Source organism: Myxine glutinosa, chromosome 11 (assembly GCF_964187855.1).
Source record: "Myxine glutinosa chromosome 11, kmMyxGlut1.1, whole genome shotgun sequence".
In the NCBI taxonomy this organism is placed as follows: Eukaryota; Metazoa; Chordata; class Myxini; order Myxiniformes; family Myxinidae; genus Myxine; species Myxine glutinosa.
The window spans coordinates 130,633,489-130,654,983 of record NC_136271.1 but is presented as its reverse complement, the minus strand read 5'-3'; the positions used below and the strand labels follow the sequence as shown (position 1 = coordinate 130,654,983).

Genomic DNA, 21,495 nt, shown 5'->3' with positions numbered 1-21,495 from the left:
TCCAGTAATCTCTGTCTGTACGTTTGTTTGTCTGTGACCGCTGTTTCTCGACAACCACGGGTCCGATATACTTTTAACTTGCCAGGTATATTGCTGGGGACCCGAGGATGTGCCTTTTCAAGGTTTCATATTAATCGGACAATTACTTACCGAGCTATGTCCAAAAAACGATTCAACCAATCAGAGAGCAGCGAACGATCGCGTGTGCCGAACGTGGCGGGCACACTCTGCCTCGGATGGCACATTTGAGAGCGTATTCATTTATTTCACGTTTGCAAACTATGTTGGCGTTAAACTATGTTTTACAACTAATAAAAACGAATTTGCGATTCATTCGCTTTCCTGCGCGTTTGTGCACGCGATGGCGATTTCTTTACCAAACTCCGGAAGCCGTTCGCTTTGGACCAAACCATTGCATGTAAATAGAGGGGGGGGATTGTCACCACTCGCAAGCCGTTCGCTTTGGACCAAACCATTTCATGTAAATAGAGGGGGGGGATATAATTTTAGATATAGATATAGTACGGGCATGCCCTAGTAATACAAATTTGAACATTTGAGGGATTAATATGTTTATTATTGATATGTTTATTATTGATATGTTATTATTGATATGCTTGTATATTGTAAAATCAATAAAATACGTTTTGCGTGCACGTTTTGTTTTTCATCACTGTATACCTACTTTTGTAGCCCCATGTATGTATGTATGTATGTATGTATGTATGTATGTATGTATGTATGTATGTATGTATGTATGTATGTATATATATATATATATATATATATATATATATATATATATATATATATATATATATATATATATATATATATATATATCTATAATTCCAGTAATCTCTGTGTGTTTGTATGTGTGTATGTGTGTGTGTATGTTTGTCTGTGACCGCTGTTTCTCGACAACTACCGGTCCGATATACTTGAAACTTGCCAGGTATATTGCTGGGGACCCGAGGATGTGCCTTTTCAAGGTTTGAAATTAATCGGACAAGTACTTACCGAGCTATGGCGATTTAGCCGTTCGCCGTTCGCTTTGGCGTTGCGAATGGACCAAACCATTGCATGTAAATAGAGGGGGGGGGGGGGTTCTGTGGTCGTTGCGAATGGACCAAACCATTCATGTAAATAGAGGGGGGGGGGGGTTCTGTGGTCGTTACTGCCACGTGGTTTCAAAGTTTTTTTTTGTTGTTGTTGTTTGCACGCATGTTTTTTTGCACCCACGTACGGGCACGCCCTAGGATGTTTACACACACACACCCCTACACAAAATTTTTTTTTTTTTTTTTTTGGGCAAGGAACGGGCACCCACGTACGGGCACGTCCTAGCTTATATATAGTACGGGCATGCCCTAGTAAGGAAGAATCCTATCAATTTTGGTCAAAGGTCGAATTTTAAGGTCGAAATGGTCGAATCGTTTTTCATCCGATTGACTTGAGAGTTGAACATTTGCACATCGAGTCACTAAATTGGGAAACCAACCATTTTTAAGGTCAAAGGTCAATTCAAGGGCAAACTTCTAAAATCATCAATTTTCATCTGAAAATCATCGCTTTTCATCCTATTAAGGCACCTATGACATCATCATTAACAGATGTTATTCCACATGGAGAGTTCTTTACAATGAGCCATGTCTCGTTTTTTTCTATGCAGCACTTTAGGCGATATAGAGGTGCAAATGTTTTCGGTTTTTCCAAGATGGCGGCTGAACCACGTGACCGATGACGTCATCATTATTTTTTTTTCTCCACTAATTTATTCCTAGATTATGCTCAAGAAATTTCATCTTGATCGGATGAAGTTTTGTACTTGTCAAATTATGACGTCATAATAGAGGCACCTATGACATCATCCTTAACAGATGTTATTCTACATGGAGAGATCTTTACAATGAGCCATGTCTCAATTTTTTCTATTCAGCACTTTAGGCGATATAGAGGTGCAACGTTTATCGGTTTTTCTAAGATGGTAGCGGAACCACGTGACCTATGACGTCATAATTATCATTAAAATTTTTTGCAGGTGGAGTTGCACCTATGGTGAAAATTTCCTGTCAATCGGACCAACGGTTGCAGAGAAAATCATATTTATTCTGTGCGGACAAACAGACAGACAAACAAATGGACTCAAATGCAATAACCTCTCCTCAGGTGAGGGTAACTTGAAAGAGCAATCAGAGATTTAAGACCCTCACCAGGATGTTTTCAGTGGTTTTTAAGGCTTTTGCGGTAAAACAAATATGGCGGCCGAACCACGTGACCATCATTTTTTTTCTCCACTAATTTATTCCTCGATGATGCTCAAGAAATTTCATCTTCATCGGATGAAGTTATGTACTTGTCGAATTATGACGTCATAATGGAGGCACCTATGACATCATCATTAACATATTTTATTCCCCATGGAGAGTTCTTTACAATGAGCCATGTCTCAATTTTTTCTATGCAGCGCTTTCGGAGATATAGAGGTGCAAGGTTTTTTTGGTTTTTACAAGATGGCGGCCACACCACGTGACCTATGACGGCATAATTATCATTCAAAAATTATACCGGTGGATTTGCACCAATGGTGAAAATTTCCTGTCAATCGGACCAACATTTGCAGAGAAAATCATATTTATTCTGTGCGGACAAACAAACAAACGGACTTCCGGAGATAGTGCAATACCCCCTCCTCTGGCGAGGGTAACTAAACTGGAAACACTGGAAAGTGGGATAGTTTTTGAGGAGACTGAAGGAAGGGATCAAGAGCATAATCACAAAAGGAGATGATAATCGGATCTCCCATATTTATTGAAACTCTGTACAATACGACACCATATTATATCATATACACATGCAAATTGTAAGGTTTTGCCTCCCTTGGACTACCACAACTACCCCACAGTTGGAATGTTAACATTAAATTACAACCATGAAACAACTAGATAACCCGAGAATGTTTGCCACATGTCATGTTTCGCACTGCTGGACAGCCTGTTCCACCATTCTTGAGCTAAAACTGCAGTGGTCTTGAGTTGCCAAGGGCAGATTCCATTCCCAATGCATATGTGAACAAGCGTGAATCGATCGTCAAGTTCTCCACACGTGCAATCTCTGTAAGGGAAGATATTATCATCAAAATAATATTTATTATCATCTATATACATCATTCCATCGATATATATTGTTGCAGAATCGGGGGTCGGCGCTCCCCTTATCAAGGGGGGGTGGGGGGGGGGGGGTTAATCCCCTTGTCTTTTCAGCTGGCCGTCCCGAGTCCTGGAAGCTACAACGCTCCTCCTGGTCGGTTTTGGGTAGGGTGATTGGTCAATTTGGGTCCCAAATACCTAATTACCAACACCGACCGCGAGCAGGGAAATAACACCCGCTCGAACCACGGACGTGATGGTAAATGCCGAGCGGTTAGCAGTCCGCGGTCCGAGCCGTTAACAGTAACTAAACCCGATCCTGAGCGGTTCCTATCGTGCCACAGGTACTCAATTGGGAAAAGACTAAAGCGATCGGATGGAGAGGAAACCAGAGTAAAGGAAGAACAAAGTGTGGTTTATTAATTATGTACAAAACCAAAGAGGAAATGAAAGGAAAGAATGTACAGGAAGGGAAGAAGGAGAAGGACACAGGACAGGCTTAGCTATACAGTCTTAACTTAACGACCCAGGACAAACAGACACACTCACACGGGATGGTAGCTGGTAGGGGGGGGAAGGTCCAGGCAGATGTCCAGGCTCCTCGTCCAGTCCCGACTCGTGCCGTGGTGGTGATGGACAAAGGCAGCAGGCCGGCAGCACGCCGCTGACCGCGAGCGGACGTTACATATATCGGGGGGACTGGGATGCGGCGTACGTAATAAACGTATTTCGTGCCAAACGCTTTCTCTCTCCCGATCAATGTTCGTATCAAAAAGGGCAGTTCGTATCAAAGGGCAATCAGCGCCGCTCAATAACTCCTCACGCAGTCCGTGCAAAAAGGAGTCCCCCAGCGCAATCCGTGCCAAAGGAGCCCGCCGAAAGAAGTCCGTAAAAGGGCTTGGCGCTTGCGCTTATATAACGCGCTTTCAGATCAAACCGCGCGCTTGGAAACCACGCCCGCCAGCGAGCTCACCTCAGCCCTGGTTGGCTGGCAAGGGCTTACCGGCTCCGCCTTTGATGGCTCGTTGACAAGTCACACCTTGTTCCCGGCGCTCCGCCCCCTTCTTCCTCGAGCCGACCGCATGGTTAATGGCGGTGCTTGGGCAGTAGCTCAGCGAGGCAGCGAACGCTGCTAACACAAGGCACGTAATAGAATTGGGAGAGAGGTTGGCAAAATGGCCGGAATGAATTGGGACCTATTCTTATTTAATTGATGCAACGCAGATTCAACTATTGGGAACACAGCCTTAACTAAACACATAATAAGGAAATAACTGAGATTTCTAAGGTGACCTACGTGTTGCTGTGGCCTATCTGTGGGTGCTACCTTTGACCTTTTAATGAGAATTATTTACAAGTATTTACACAAGTGAGGGTTCTAAAACCACAACAATATCATCTATATACAGTGCATTCAGGAAGTATTCAGACCCCTTCATTTTTTGTAATGTTGCAGCCTTATGCTGAAATCATTTAAATTCATTATTCCCCTCATTAAGCTTCACTCAATACCCCATAATGACAAAGAGAAAACAGGATTTCAGAAAGTTTTGCAAATTTATTAAAAAGAAAAAACTGAAATATCACATTGACATAAGTATTCATACCCTTTGCTATGACACTTGAAATTTAGCTCAGGTGCCTCCCATTTCTCTTGATCATCTTTGAGATGTTTCTACACTTTGATTGGAGTCCACCTGTGGTAAATTAAATTGATTGGACATGATTTCAAAAGGCACACACCTGTCTATATAAGGTCTCACAGCTGACAATGCATATCAGAGCAAAAACCAAGCCATGAGGTCGAAGGAACTGCCTGCAGAGCTCAGAGACAGGATTGTGTGGAGGCACAGATCTGGGGAAGCCGACCAAAAAAATTCTGCTGCATTGAAGGTTCCCAAGAGCACAGTGGCCTCCATAATTCTTAAATGGAAGAAGTTTGGAACAACCAGGACTCTTCCTAGAGCTGGCCGCCCGGCCAAACTGAGCAATCGGGGGAGAAGGGGCTTGGTAAGAGAGGTGACCAAGAACCCGATGGTCACTCTGGCTGAGCTCTAGAGATCCTGTGTGGAGATGGGAGAAACTTCCAGAAGGACAACCATCACTGCCACACTCCACCAATCTGGGCTTTATGGCAGAGTGGCCAGACGGAAGCCTCTCCTCGGTGAAAGACACATAAAAGCCCGCTTGAAGTTTGCAAAAAAGCACCTAAAGGACTCTCAGACTGTGAGAAACAAGATTCTGTGGTCTGATGAAACCAAGATTGAACTGTTTAGCTTCCGCTACACAGCTACAAATAGTAGTGGACTTAGTACCGACCCCTGATGCATTCCCACCTTCACCTCAACCTCACCACTATACCCGTCCTTCGTCCTTACAGCTGTGCGCTCTCTCGTAAATTGCCATCACTACTCTGATCAACCATTCCTCCACTCCTAACATCCTCAATGCCCATGTCACTACTTCACGTGGAACCCTATCGAATGCTTTCTCCAGATCAACAAACCCAAGAAACAACTTCTTCCTCTTCTCCATGTACTTCTCCTGCAACTGCCTTACAATAAAAAGCGCGTCTGTCATTCCTCTTCCTGGCATAAATCAAAACTGCATTTCGTCGATCTTCACTTTCTTTCTTATCCTCCTCTCCAACACCCTTTCCAATACCTTCATTCCATGCTCCAATAACTTTATCGCTTGATACGAGCCACAGTCCAGAGGGTCACCTTTCCCCTTGTATAGAGGGACGAGGGTACTCAGTTCCCAATCCACTGGAATGCGGCCTTCTTTCACCACCAGATTACAGATCTCTTTCATTCTTTTCATTCTCTTCACTCCCCAACTTCCCGCTGCCTTCAACATATCTCCCACAACTCCCGTCGGCCCTCCCGCTTTTCTACTCTTCATTGCTTTTATCGCTTCCTCAACTTTCTTCTTAGTTATCTCCTCTGCCGGTCCTAAAACTGGGTTACTCTCGATGTTGCCGTCCCATTCATTCTCTGCATTCAACAGCATTTCCACATCTCTTCCACCTTCCTTTAATTCCATCTGGGTCCACAACGATTTGTCCCACTTCATCCTTCAAGCAACTCATGCCCATCACATCGCACCTCTCTTTCGCTATCTGCTTTGCAATCCTGAATACCGCTCTCTGACCCTCTTCCGAAAAGCATTCTCCAAACATTTTCCTACATGCCTCCTTTGCCACCTCTTTCTTTGCAGCCTTCTTGGCTGCCTTATAACTTTCATGCTCTGCCTTTTCTGCCCCCGTACCCTTCGCCTTCTGCCACTCTTTGAGAACCAGGACTCCATGCATTTCAACTTTGGCGTCACGTTGAATGTATTTTGCCGCTGAAATGCTCCCAGTGCTTTCCCATTTCTATGTTTGATGTCTTCCATCCTATATGATGTGGTACCCCACAGATAAGTAGGTTGCCGAGCTTGTTTTAAAACTGACGTTTATATTGATTTTAATTTGATTTGATTGTCCCCTACTGATTACTTATGTCTGTTTTTTACGTTGATCTTCATGCCCAGAGCACTACTGCTGCTGTAAACACAATCTACGAGGATTTGCAGGTCTTCTCCTATCTCTGTTGGCAAGACAATGTCATCTGTGAATCGTAGGTTTGATATAACTTTTCCTTGGATGTTAACTCCTTGCGGAATATCATGTATTGCGTGCAGCATTATGAGTTCAAGCAGCAAGTTGAAGAGCTGGGGTGATATCACACATCCCTGACGGATCCCAACTGTCATGCTGAACCAGTCAGTCAGATCTCCATTCACTGTTACTGTGCTCTTTGACTTGCTGTGGAGTTCCTTCAGTATTTATCGTTCTTTATATTGTAACGGTTTTGAGAAGTGTAACGAATTTGAGAAGTGTAACGGTTTTTGAGAAGTGTAACAATTTTGGAGGAAGTGTAACGAATGTAAAAAGTATGGTTTTGTTACGTGTAACACCCTCGTAATGTAAATAATGGTCGCAGCCGTCCTCCTAGTTAATTCCATGAAACTTACACACAGGCCACGATATATCTTTTTAAATAGTGTATTTCCTTATTCCATGTAGGCTAAATATGTGTTTCCCACTAGATTGACTCTGCATTGTATCAAACGAAATAAGCGCAGGCCTTTTCATTTTCCCCAATTATCTCCGCTCTCCAAAGTTCCTTTCAAAAGCGGTGCGAGTGGTGTTCAATCCCGCAAGCCGCCATTGCCCATGTGCTAATCTCGGAGAAGAAAGGCGTGTCTCCACCTCGTCATAGAGGGGAGGAGTGAGCCAACCCCACTTGGCCAATCAGCACCGCGGTGAGCGACCCGGTAGGCGTGCCCTCGCAGCCGGCGGCTTGATTCCGCCCGGAGTAATAAAAGCGACGGGAAGGGACTGCTTCAACAGATGACCTGGGAGATGAGCGAAGAGGTGACATATGTGAGCTGAGCTGTGAGCGGTGAGATGCGAGACGCTCCAAGCCAAAGAGGAGAGGTACTCGGAGAGGAAACCAGCTTTGGAGAGACGCGCTGAAAGGAGGGAGACGGCTCCACCAGAAGGAGAGGAGCAGGTGTGCCCGAGCCAGCGCGTGACGTCTACAGCATCGGCAGCGGATACGCGACGGAGGGTTTTCCCGCCAAAAACGCGAGGAATTGAGAGCTGCTGCCTCCGACCCTGCCTCCCTCTCCAGCAATCCACCTCAAGCCCTACCTGCCTGCAATATCCCCCGTGTAAGTGTGAACGTCGTCTGTCCTACTCGTTGTCCTGGGGTTAAGTAAATTGAATAGGATAAGCTAACGATGCACTGTGTGACTGCTTCTTCCATCCATTGCTGTAAATAATTTTGGTCGCTCTTTCTTTTTGCTTGTGTGTGTATAATAAATCTGTTCTTCCTCCGTACTCTGTCTTCTTCTCTTTTTCCTTCTCTTTCGGTCGCTTTAGAGGTTTCCCGATTGAATATCTGTGGTGCGATCTGGTCAACGTCGGGTGGAATCGGGCCAATTGGGGATCCTGTAACGGTCGCGGTTGGACCATCCGCTCGGCCCATCATAACATCTAAAACCGCGTCTGTAACAATATGTTCAGCCTCTTTATAGCACTGGCAACCTCTTCATAAATAATTTCTGGTTCCTCATCATAAGACCGTTTAAACTTTAAATCTTATCTTAAATTGTACATCTAAAGTAAACAATGGTGGCTATTCATCAATCTGACGATGTTCCCCAGTTATTTTATATTCTTTTCTTTGTCTACATCCATTTGGTACAAATTTTAAGGAATTTCAATACCATGATCTTTCATTGCTATGCTGCTGATACCCAGATCTACCTGTCCATTGAAAAGAATGATGTACTGTACTTTCTTCAGGAATTCTAATGTCTCTCTGAAATGCAAATATGGGTGTCCATCAACTTTCACAAACTCAATGTTGCTAAAACTGACATATTGGTCATTGGCCACTAATCTGTTCTTCAAAAGCTTCAACTCCAGATATTGAAATGTGTTGGATCTACAGTGACAAATAAATGTGAAAGCTAATTTCCATTTGCTAATAATGTCTAAATCGGGTTTTTTCCCCATCTGCACAATAAATCCACTGATGCAATTTGGGTACAGTGGCGTATTGTTGGTGAGGACACAGGATTTGCAGTACAGAGGTTGTGGGTTCAAATGCAGCTTCTTCTTGCGTATGCAGCACAAGGTTGTGGAGTCGCATCATTGGTGGAGGGTGCAGCTGTACTGCTGATGGAATGCCCTCTATAGGTTAGGGCAGCAATTTAGCAATGGTGCCAGCGACAATAGCTCGCCTACTCTTCACGAAGGACAACATGGGATCTTTTAAAACTTCTACCAACTAATGCTGGCAAACAGGATGCCCAGATTAATATCCAACCAAGGGACAGTGCACACATTGATTAATCGCCCTGCATGTGAACCACCAGGATGACAGTTTAAATCTGGGCCGAGGAAAAGAGTCCACCAATAAGTATGACATGTATATTAGCCAGGCATGTAAAAATCGTTTTGGAAATACCAACCCTGTCAAAGTGCAGTTGCTGTATCATGGTACACATGCAGCTTGCTCACCTTGGATCCTCGTTAGGAGCTCACGGATGGGAACCAGCACGACATCCACAAACTCTGCAGGAACACACCACTACTTAACTTATTGCAGTTTAAGCGGCACCACCTGCTCTTCTTCCACTGTTGTACCCAATACTCCCATAAAACAACCAGCACAAAGCCAAGAAAGAGCAACGAAACATCCATCGGGTTTAGAGATGTCAGCAGATATACAGAAACATGGAGGCAAAGTCAAGGCATTCAAGGATTCTAATACAATACGGTATCGTTATTATAAAACTGTTCTAGCAAAACTTATTGAAATTGCGATTATTGTTTACACCAAAAACAAAAAGACCTTTTTTTTTCAAACCATGACTACAGGAAATAAATAAATAAATAATAATGTACAAATCATAAATGTAGCCTGGTGTTGGCTTAGCAGTTAGGGTGCCGGCTTGGGATCCTAGGATCCTGGGTTAGAATCCCGGTCGATCGCTGAATTAACGCCAGGGGGGTTGACTCAGCCTGTCATCCTTCCGAGGTCGGCAAATTGAGTACCAGCTTGCTGGGATGAATGATCCCGGTGTGTACCCCGGTTTAGAATAGGTACACCGTATCCCTGCGCATCGTAAGAGGCGACTAAGGGTTGGCGTCAGGAAGGGCATCCGGCCATAAAAACATTGCCTCAAACAGGGAACCATGATTGTCATGGGGCCCGCAAGGCTAACCCCCGCCCTAGCGGGGAAAAATGGCCTTAAAACGATCATTCATATTTATTGTACAAATCATAACTTCAACACAAAAGTTCATGCAACAGGACTTTCACACAAATAGCCCGATGTTGTTTATTGTGTGCTGCTGTTGGTTATCAGACTTTGTGGTTTTAGGTAACCACCCGATGGTGAAAAACTGCATTGATCCCAGAACAAAAATACTTAAAGATATGGTAAACCATGGTGTTTTTCCCCAAAAACAATTTGCAATTCTCAACATTAACAAAATATTTTATGAGAGGCCATCAGAGAAGTGTGAATACAATGTTCAAAATCCTTTGCAAATTATCTTCATCATAAAAAAAACACCTGCCATAAAGTAATAAGGTAAACAAAACATTTCTGGTTTAACAACCAATGGAGATGTGAGTTTGTGTCTCGCCTGACAGCCCCAAATCCAGAGTGGAGATTTTTGCCTTCTCTATCGCACAAATAAACGAGGTGTTGTGGGTGACTAAAGATTACTGCATACCGCCATCATCTGTAAAGGAAATGGGTGGGCATGGAACGAGTAAACGGTGAGCTCACAGAATGCATTCATGATCGCACTTTAAAGCCTCAATAGACTGACGTTACGCCACCTCACCAAGCTGTTGTTGAGGCCTGATGTTTGCCGGATCATCTCCATTTATGAGCACACACACAATCTTGTCTGCACTACTGCATATTCCAGGTTCCAAGCACAATGCGGCTGTAAATGTGACAGGAAGAGATGCGAGGTGTGCCCATACAATCGACCAGCACAATAACCGTCATGCAGGCACACCGTTTCGGTGACCTCGGCTCTCCTTTCACCACCACAGGAATTCATTGTTGTGGTTTCTCTAAATGATCACAAATAGCTGTGGGAAAAGTTAATTCAAGATTTGACCAAAGATTGTCCAAATTACTCGTGTAATATTCATCAAAACTAACATGCAGATCAAAAGCGAAAGCTAAATTAAGGCATTCTGTACAGGAATTCACAAATTTATTTTGAAACGATTCCCAAAATAAACACAATGACTTTCCTTTTCTTTATTGCTGGATCCCAATGTAGCATGAAAAACCGAGCAGAATCTGAGATCCCAGCGGATCTTCAGCAGAATCCTTCTACTGATTAACTAACTCACTAATTCAACGATTACCTGATCATAACAATATATAACTGTAAAGAGTATCGCAGAGAATGGGGTAGCCAATGTGGATCGAAGCACCCAGGGCATTTTGAAGTGCATCCTGCATCTCTGGGAGAACTCTAGCCGATCATTTTCACGAGGTCAATTGTTGGCGTAAAGTGCTTATGGATGCATTTTTTGAGTGGTTCCATGCACCTGCTTATTATAATTTTTACAAACGTACCTGATACATTGTGCAGTTCAGTTTGAAGAAAACTTTAAAATATGTTTACTTTGCTATCAAATGTTTGCCTTCACTAGTCAAAGTTACAATTTGATGTCAAGCTGTTCACCACCTTCTCACCACCTTTCCCTCACCCAAACCCATCACCTTGTCGACCACCACTATCCCTCCCCAACCCTACCTCCTTCCAAATTTCAAGTTTTTTCCTTCCTGAGAGTTTGCTTCAATATCCCTACTGTTGGCATTCCCCCTCTTTCTACTGTTCATCTTCTTCCATTTCGTCATGATCTGTTCTATGTTCTAGCGCCTCCACGAGCCTCAACTTTATATACAAAAAAACCCCAAAAAGATCCTCCTCAAATTACCCCTCAGCAATGGATAACACTCAAAATAACATGTCACTTTCATCCCAGGCTTAAAATTACAAAATTTTCTTCAGTCTGAATTACAATTATCGGCTATATGTGTCATCACGAGTGAAAGACATGCATGGTTTGAGTTATTCGCCGATATATTTTCCATTAAAACACCTAAAACAATGTTTATTCCACATACCTGGTGAAACAGAAGTAACTTCAGCGACAAAACCCGTCTCTTCCTGCAGCTCCCTGAGGGCGGCCGATTCTACAGATTCACCACTATTCAGCAAGCCTGTTTCCACCAAGCACATCCAAATGTCACAAGCAGTGCCATAACCAGTCATTTGTATAATACAACAACAACAACAACACCATGCATTTTAAGGCCATTTTCCCTGCTAGAGCGGGGGTTAGCCTTGCGGTCCCCATGACAATCTTCTCCATTTTGCCCTATTTTCTGCATCTCTCCTTGTTAACCCCCTTGCCCACATTTCTTCTTCCACCATCTTTAGCCAAGTCTTTCTCGGTCTTCCCCGTCCTCTACATCCTTCTACATTCATTTCCATCACTCTTCTCAACCAGTCACTTTCATCCTTCCTCAACACATGACCAAACCATCTCAACCTGTTCTTCGCAGCATCAATCACAGGCTCTATTCCCATCATCTTTCGCAATTCATCATTTGTCTTCCTCTCTCTCAACGATACTCCACACATCCATCGAACCATTCGCATTTCCACCCTTTCCAGCCTTCGTTGCTGCTCCATGTTCATTACTCATGTCTCGCTCCCATAAATCATAACACTTCTCACACATGCAGCATACACCTTTCCCTTCAGCTTCAACAACACTCCCCTCCTCGTCAGCATGCCACTCAGTTCCCGAAACTTCTTCCATGCACATCTCACTCGAGCAACCGTTGCCGAGTCTGATCCACCTTCTCCATTCAGCATGTCTCCAAGGTAGCAAAATGTTTTCACACCTTCCAGCTTCACGCCGTCTCCAAGATCCAACTCAACATTTCCTCCATCTGCAGCTCCCTCTGTGCACACCTTACATTTGAATGTAGCTGCCACACTCGTTAATGACCCTCTCAGACCGCCACATTTTTGATGAACCCACTCAGCGCACATTGTGCATTGAATGGAGTTCTCTCCGACACCCTTCCTGCACACAGCACATGGCCACTCCCAGTTCTTTCCACCTCACCACATGCTTTACCACTTGCCATCACCTTCGTCTTTCCTATATTCACCTTCAGACCTTTTGTCTCCATACATTCCTTCCACATGTTCATCTTTTCCTTCAGTCCATCCATACTTTCCGCAATCAACACCAGATCATCTGCATACAACAACTCCCACGGTAAACCCTCCTTTACGTTCTGAGCCAGCACCTCCATCACAGCTACAAATAGTAGTGGACTTAGTACCGACCCCTGATGCACTCCCACCTTCACCTCAAACTCACCACTGTTCCCGTCCTTCGTTCTTACAGCTGTGCGCGCTCTTTTGTACATTGCCATCACTACTCTGATCAACCATTCCTCCACTTCTAACTTCCTCAATGCCCATGTCAATACTTCGCGTGGAACCCTATCGAATGCTTTCTCCAGATCAACAAACCCAAGAAATAACTTCTTCCTCTTCTCCATGTACTTCTACTGCAACTGCCTCACAATAAAGAGTGCGTCTGTCATTCCTCTTCCTGGCATAAATCCAAACTGCATTTCGTCGATCTTCACCTTCTTCCTTATCCTCCTCTCCAACACCCTTTCCAATACCTTCATTCCATACTCCAATAACTTTATCGCTCGATACGAGCCACAGTCCAGAGGGTCGCCTTTCCCCTTGTATAGAGGGACGAGGGTACTCAGTTCCCAATCCACTGGAATGCGGCCTTCTTTCACCACCAGATTACAGATCTCTGTCATTCTCTTCACACCCCAACTTCCTGCTGCCTTCAACATATCTCCCACAACTCCCGTCGGCCCTCCCGCTTTTATACTCTTCATTGCTTTTATCGCTTCCTCAACTTCCTTCTCAGTTATCTTCTCTGCCAGTCCTAAAACTGGGTTACTCTCTATGTTGCCATCCCATTCATTCTCTGTATTCAACAGCATTTCCACATATCTTTTCCATCTTCCTTTAATTCCATCTGGGTCCACAACGATTTGTCCCACTTCATCCTTCAAGCAACTCACCCCCATCACATCACACCTCTCTTTCGCCATCTGCTTTGCAATCCTGAATACCGCTCTCTGACCCTCTTCGAATCCAAGCGTTCTCCAAACATTTTCCTTCATTTTTGTGTAATAGAAACAAGTATTTAACCTGCTGTGACGTAATTAGCCGGACATTGCAAGAGCAGTATGTTTCAGGACATGAAAAAATCCGAGTTTATTAGGAGTCATTTCAGTGGACAGGACAAGCCTATATGCACACAAGTGGCCCTTTGCAACAGAATAAGTAAAGAGAGAAAGTTGAAGTCAGAAAAGGCCATTTTCAGGTTTATATAGTCAAACTCTCCTACGCCTTCTGTCTTTGGAAGTTTGATTGTTGGAAATCATCCTAATTCATAAGAGGTGGTGGCAAAAAACTGCCTCATTGTATGACCCAGGAAATGACCATGTTTCACTGCGATTCATGTTATCAACATGCACGATCTAATATCACAGGAAAACAGAAATTATCAGGAATCCTTTCCATCAGGAAGCAATTCATTACCATCACGAATCCTTGGCTGACAGCATGGCCTAGAGGTATGTGCGCTCGCCTATACGCTGTCTAGTCTGAGTTTGAATCCCAACTGTCATCCTGGCATTTCACAGGCAGGGTGATTCATCAATGTGTGTGTCGTCCCTCAGATGGACGTCAAACGGGCGTCCTGTCCACCAGCATTAGTTGGTGGACGTTAAAGAACCCATGGCGTCCTTCGCAAAGAGTAGGGTACTTTTTTTGGAAAGTGTTGAAAATAGTCCTCGAGAGTCGATTTACGATTTTGCCAGTGACGTCATGTAATGATGTCATCTTGGTCCAAATGGCGAATTACACAGTAGTGGGGCGGCTTAGCCCAAATATTCAAAAGAATTGTGCATTTTGTGATACAAGCACCAAATTTGGCACACTAGTAGACTATCATATTATGAAAAGATCTGGATATTGGGCCATCTCAGATTCAGAGATTTGATTTTTGCAAGATTTGCAGATTTTGCAAGCTGAGATTGCAACGCCAGGGACGGCCGACTCCTTCCTACGAGCTGCCCACGTCACCCGCACAAGAAGAGCTCATCAAATCACTGCAGCGGCACTGCACATCCTGCAACACCGTGCGTATGAACGCCACTGTATGACATATGCTGATGATGCAGAAGACCTGCCTGAGTTCGAAGACTGGTGTCACCAGAGAGGAGAAGACATTCCCAACTTTCAGTACTGGGCAACTGTGCTGGAACTAGAGATGTTGGTACTGGTCTACGTGCGTTCTCTGCGGCAGGCTTCATTCACGACGTACCTTGATGCCCTGACGGAACTGGTCCCATGGTTCCATGCCTTAGACCACACACACTATGCCAGGTGGGTCCCTGTTCACCTGAGGGACACGGTTGCACTCCCAATGAAGCACCTAGATGTAGCCAGAGAATTCAGGGCTGGCAACTTCACTGTACAGAAGACGAATAAGGTGTTCTCTTCGATCCCAATCGAATCGAAATCTTGCAAAAATCAAATCTCTGAATCTGAGATGGCCCAATATCCAGATCTTTTCATAATATGATAGTCTACTAGTGTACCAAATTTGGTGCTTGTATCACAAAATGCACAACAGGTTTGCTATGCTGCTACACTACAGAGAAACAGTGTATTCCTAAGAACTATTAACACAACATGCAAGAATTGTTCGGATGCTTTTCCAGTAAATCACAAAATAAGTTTCAAAATCATTCCTGACCAATTATTTTAAGTGTGCAGGGCATACATAATGAGACAATGTCATGATTTATTGTGGCTACATTTATTGCTTAACATACAAAAAAACTTGTGTATTCATTTTCACACGCGTTTTGAAATTTCGATCTATTGCTTTCGGATTTAAGCCCCCAATTTAATTATATCCACCAACACCTGGTGGCAGGGCAAAGCTCGACCACCGAAGTCTGGTGCGATCACCAGCACCCTGTGGCGTGGTGCATTCAAACCCAGGTGAAAGCAGAATTATTAAGGACTTGTATTCTCATGTATAGGAAATAACGCCAGACTCAGGAGAATTGCACATCACTGATTTGATAAATTTGGTGTGTCGGGAAAAGATGCAGCTAAGCTCACTATCAAACTTCAAAAGTGGTGATACTCTATCTGCCCCACCTAGTCTTGTCTTGTTGACATGTAAAATAAGTCAACACAATGGTGTTGACACTTGTGCCCTTCCTTGTTTGAGGTAGTCTTTCTGATGACGATGATTCCTATCTTTCTTCTTTACTTTACACTTAAAAAATAACAACTTAACCTGTAAATCAACTCAATTTCACTGCTTGTTATTACCTTTAAAGAATTAAACTGTCACCAAAACAGCAAACTACCATGCAATATAAGTCACTCAGAATGCCTATTTCATGATGTCACCTGCAGGAAACTCCAGTGTGTAGCAACCCAATGGAGGACGAAATTGTTTGACAAGAACGAGGCAGTCATCATGCTGTGTGCGTTTGAGTACTGCGATCATCTGTACACCTGCCCAAGGAGTGGAGCGAATGAGGAAGGGGAAATTGAGCGGGGGTGGGTGTGAGTGAGGAGGGGGGAGTGAGGAGAGCAAAGTGAAGGAGTGGAGTGGGGGCAGAGTGAAGAGAAGGTGTGAAGTGGAGGGGGTGGACACAGAGCATTAGGAGGTGGAGGAGCGGAGCGGAACCGGGGAGCAGAGCAAGTGGGCGGCACAAAGGGACAGGTGACGTAAAAAATATTATACTTGAATTATTTGGTAAAGCAAAGTGAAAACTTCCTTTTATGGAAAAACTTTAATACTGTATATATAGAGATATCCAAAATAATAAAAAAGCATAACATATGGGGTAAAGCGAGTCTAATGGGAAATTTGAATTACATTGGCAATTAATAAATTGGCATACAAAGAGAAAGGCTTATAAAATTATATATTTTAACTTGCCATCAATTGTGGACTGAGGAATTCTTGTTGTTCTTTTAACAGATTCCCAAGATCTGCAAAAACAGAATGAAGCTTCCCAAAAGCTAAAAGCACAAGCTTTACCTCATTGCACAAAAAGGAAAAGGTAATATTTTGAAATAAATTCTCATATTTACTCTCTCTCTCTCTCTCTCTCACTGAGCTTTTTCCAATTCAGGTTCTTCTCACCTCTGGATTCCTTTTGGGTCAACATATGTCGTGTTATCAACTCTCAGCCACTTGCCAGTCCACGCAACCTGCAGGAAACCCAGGAAGCACAAGGAAAACTACAACTGTTTGAACAAAGATATGACGTTGCCAGTCTGAGGCATTTCCGGCTGTAAGCGTTGGCACTTTTAATGGCCCGGGGTTAGACCAATTGGTACATATACAGTCACGTGAAAAAGTAAGTACACCCCATGTAAAGTTTTGACTTTTTCAACATATTTCAACATACAGCTATTTGATCTTCATTTCAACAATATTGATAGATAAAGGTGATATAATATAACAAATATCATGAAACGTTTACATTTTGTAGTCCATTGTATAACTTAAATAAACATAAATGCAAATTTCGCATGTGAAAAAGTAAGTACACCCTTGCCTCTAATAGGTGGTATTGCCCCCTTTGGCAGAAACAACCTCAAGTCGGCGTTTCTTATAACTGTCTACCAGTCTCTGACATCGACTGGGAGAAATTTTTGCCCACTCCTCCATGCAGAATTATTTCAGCTGTGCGATGCTTGAGGGGTTTCTTGCATGCACAGCTCGTTTCAAATCCCCCCACAACATCTGGATGGGATTTAGATCCGGGCTTTGACTTGATCATTCCAGAACCCTCCATTTCTTTCTTTTCAGCCATTCCTTGGTGGATTTACTGGTATGTTTAGGGTCATTGTCATGTTGCAAGGTCCACCAACGGTTGAGCTTCAACTTTCCGACAGATGGCCTCACATTATCCTCAAGCACCCTCTGGTACAATGAAGAATTCATAGTGAATTCTATGATGGTGAGCTGTCCAGGCCCTGATGCAGCAAAGCTGCCCCCAAACCATAATATTTCCACCACCATGCTTTACTGTTGGTATCAGGTTCTTGTAGTCAAATGCTGTCTTTGGTTTTCGTCAAACATGTCTTCTGGTACTGTGGCCAAATAGCTCTACCTTTGACTCATCTGTCCAGAGCACATTGTTCCAGAAGTGCTGTTCTTTGCCTCGGTGTTCATTGGCAAACTTTAGTCTTGCCCTGATGTTCTTTCTGGACAGCAAAGGTTTCCTCCTGGCACACCTCCCTTGTAGATCAAATTTGTGCAGCCTCTTTCTAATGGTAGACTCTTGCACTTTGACATCAACAGTGGCAAGAGCTACTTGTCGGTCCCGTGATGACATTCTGGGGTTCTTAGAGACTTCTTTCGGCATCTTGCGGTCTGCTCTCGGGCTTAACTTGCTGGGGCGGCCTGGCCTGAACAAGTTGGCAGTTGTTTGGAATCTTCTCCAGTTGTAGATGATATTGCGGACAGTCAAATGATTGATGTCAAATTGTTTGGAGATCTTTTTAAATCCCTTCCCAGACTCATAGGCATCTATAACCTTCTTTTTGAAGGCCTCGGAGAGCTCTTTTGATCTCGGCATGGTGACGCCGCACACTTCAACAACAAAGAGCAAACCAAACTAAATGTCTGAGGATTAAATAAGACAGGTTCCTCCAAGATCCTCTCTCACGATGTTCTAATCATTTGCACCTGAGCTGGTGCACCTGATTCTACTTTTAGGGATTTGAAGTAGTGATAAATGTAGGGGTGTACTTACTTTTTCCACATGCGAAATTTGCATTCATGTTTATTTAAATTATACAATGGACTACAAAATGTAAATGTTTCATGATATTTGTTATATTATATCACCTTTACCTATCAATATTGTTGAAATGAAAATCAAATAGCTGTATGTTGAAATATGTTGAAAAAGTCAAAACTGTACAAGGGGTGTACTTACTTTTTCACGTGACTGTATATACACATACATACATATATACATATGTCAGTATATTTTAGATTGACATAACAGTATTTAAAAAGTTGAGGTTGGACTCACCCACTCACTCACTGTAACATACCAATTGCAATAACCCCTCCTTTTCCGGTGAGTCTAACAAGACAACATATTGAGCAATGCAGAGCCTCGCCCATGTGTAAAGATTACAGTAGATCTGAGAATGAATGACACAAACACACCATAACACATCACACACAACAATAGCCTGTCCCATCCCTTTGGGGATGGATGAGGCAAATGTAATGATTAATTTCACAATACAGGTACTGAATACAATAGAAAAGCTAAATATCAGATGTAAACTTTCAGTTTTTTCCAAATTAGACTTTGGCTTAATTTTGAAATGAAATGTGAGCAACAAGTTTTTTATTTCTTCAATGTGCTCTGGAAAGGAATTTCATGAAGAATTTCAATCCATCCAAATTGTAGCTTAGTAATCATGTGATGGCAAAATAGGCATTATATTTTAATCTTGATGACTAACTTAAGGTACCAGTTGGGTGATGACTCAGCCACACTCAGATTATTATGATAAAGGCTTTTGCCAAGATAAATGATATACTCATGACTGGTTATAGATAAAATTGCATTGTGAACAAACGGATACACAACGGATGGGTGTGCTATGGTGTAAGCTTCCATAATAATGAGGTCAAAGCTCACAGAAAACCTCCAATGAAGACACAATATAGACGGCTTTTGTAGTGAAGAGGAAGTACTGGTACTGGGCGTGTTGAAATAGTCCAAATGTAGCAACAATTTCGCAAATCAAGCACAGTTACCAAAGACAAGAGCTGCAATGTTTGACGCATTTCTTTTTTGTACTCAGCAATTAAATAAATGACCAAAACATTCTTCAAAACTCCACAGGAAATGGCAAAATATTTAATTTCCACTTCAGCATTTCCTCTCACGAAATGGCCAGCATCATCCAGGCGTGATTTATTCACAAGGAGTCACATATGTCAAGATGACAATGGGATTTCAAGCAAAGTGTTTCAGAATGTAGGCATCAAAGTGAAACAAGACCGAAAGTCTAACAGCGGCGTAGCCAGGCTTGTAAAATATTATAAACCACAAACACATATGATTTAATTTTTTAACAGTCGCTAATGCTGTTTATAGCATTAAACAAAGAAATTTGGAGGAATCCCAACATCCGTGAGGTAAGTTTTATTTACAGAACTGAGGGAAGATCTACTGTAATCTACAGTATATACCCCACAAGTGTTGGGTTCATAACATGCTATCAAAAAACCGAGGTGAATTCCTTACTTCCGCAGTTGTTCGTACCGTACACGTACACTGCTTAATTATCATTGATTCATGAACCATACACCGCTTCAATCCATTAACTTTGAATTCACGACATTGAGATGAAAGTATTATGGTCATATTTACTATATTATTATTATTACTATTCGAAAATGATACTACTGAAACGATAAACTACTGTATTAAGAAACTTGGGCTTAATTTATCCGACGCGGCCTGAAGGTGAAGCATGAAGTATCATAAAGCATCACAAAGTATCATATGAGTCAATATACTGTTATGTCGGTTGGGTAAAGGCATATATAGATTTAGGTAGATCTGCAAAGGTATCATGCTTCATCTGTCGTGCTAGAGAATCTCACCTGTAATAAGTTCTGTGTTAGCCCGGTTTGTCGGATTAAGAGTATACCTGTGATCTAACAAGGATGTTCGTGTGTTAAATAGTTGGAGGGATAAGGCCAATTCCCACGTGTGTGAAACCTGTGATCTACCCGGTGTCCCTTATGGCAACACATCTCATACATTAGCTGGCCCCAAAAGTGCACACATTCCTTAATTCCCCTCGCCACAAGACGATAAAACTGACTGGAAGAGCAGACAGCAAGCGGCCGCGTACAACACCACCATGGCAAGCAGACATCCGCCAGGCGGGCTGATGCCACGCCCACCTCGCGATTGATTGACACCAGGGTTTCATGGGCAGATCACACGACTGGAAGGGAGGGCCAATCGGCACGCAGCTGAAGCCCAGAGCTAATAAGGAGTGAGCTGATTGGCCAAGAGGATTGATAAAAAGTGAAGATAAGCCGACAATTCCTCTCTCTGATACTGGATGCGATAGCGAATGGTCGGAGACGGACATTCGCTCTCTCCCCTTTGTCCTTCTCGTTTTGTCTTCCTTCTTGCCCGGACCTCTTCCCTTTGCTGCCTCGTGATTCCGCTCCCTCAACCGCTTACTCCTTTCACCACCTTTGTCCCCGATCCTCTCCCCTTCCGACACCACAAACGTTGGGTGCATCGGAGTTCCGTGACAAATCGGGGAAGACGTTGCACGGCTGAAGGGACGGGTTGCACGGATGCCCGCTCGCTTCACGCGAAGAAGGACGCGTGGGGGCCTAGTGATCGGCAAGCGTACGAGCTGCAGAGCACTATGACCGTGCCGAAGCCTGGAGAACATTACACCCTCGCTCGCTTGGTGCGAGAGGCCTGGTGAACGGGGGCGCGGGGAAGCCGGCGTCGGATGACAGTGCTCAAGCCCGACAATTCCTGACGGACGCCACACACCAAAGATAAGCCAGCACAAACGCAAACA

General features: G+C 43.4%; 1 protein-coding gene across 8 annotated transcripts in view; it reads right to left on the bottom strand.

Annotated features, from left to right (window-relative positions):
* Positions 1-2,793: 2,793 nt before the first annotated feature.
* The window catches only part of NUDT5 (nudix hydrolase 5), a 34,909-nt gene continuing 16,207 nt past the window's right edge, over positions 2,794-21,495 (bottom strand). Inside the window, exons 2-11 of one of the 8 annotated variants that reach the window (XM_078787121.1) lie at positions 18,970-19,062; positions 17,042-17,109; positions 16,835-16,887; positions 16,297-16,404; positions 11,874-11,969; positions 10,564-10,668; positions 10,360-10,458; positions 9,226-9,279; positions 4,153-4,278; positions 2,975-3,114 (exon numbers count right to left, since the gene is read on the bottom strand). In XM_078787121.1, coding sequence (XP_078643247.1) covers positions 10,439-10,458; positions 10,564-10,668; positions 11,874-11,969; positions 16,297-16,404; positions 16,835-16,887; positions 17,042-17,109; positions 18,970-19,062 — 543 coding nt within the window. In that variant the 3' untranslated portion in view covers positions 2,975-3,114; positions 4,153-4,278; positions 9,226-9,279; positions 10,360-10,438. Of the gene's footprint in view, positions 3,115-4,152; positions 4,282-9,225; positions 9,280-10,359; positions 10,459-10,553; positions 10,820-11,873; positions 11,970-16,296; positions 16,405-16,834; positions 16,888-17,041; positions 17,110-18,969; positions 19,063-21,495 lie in introns of those variants that run through there. The other 7 variants (XM_078787120.1, XM_078787119.1, XM_078787123.1 and 4 more) reach the window with 7 other exon arrangements.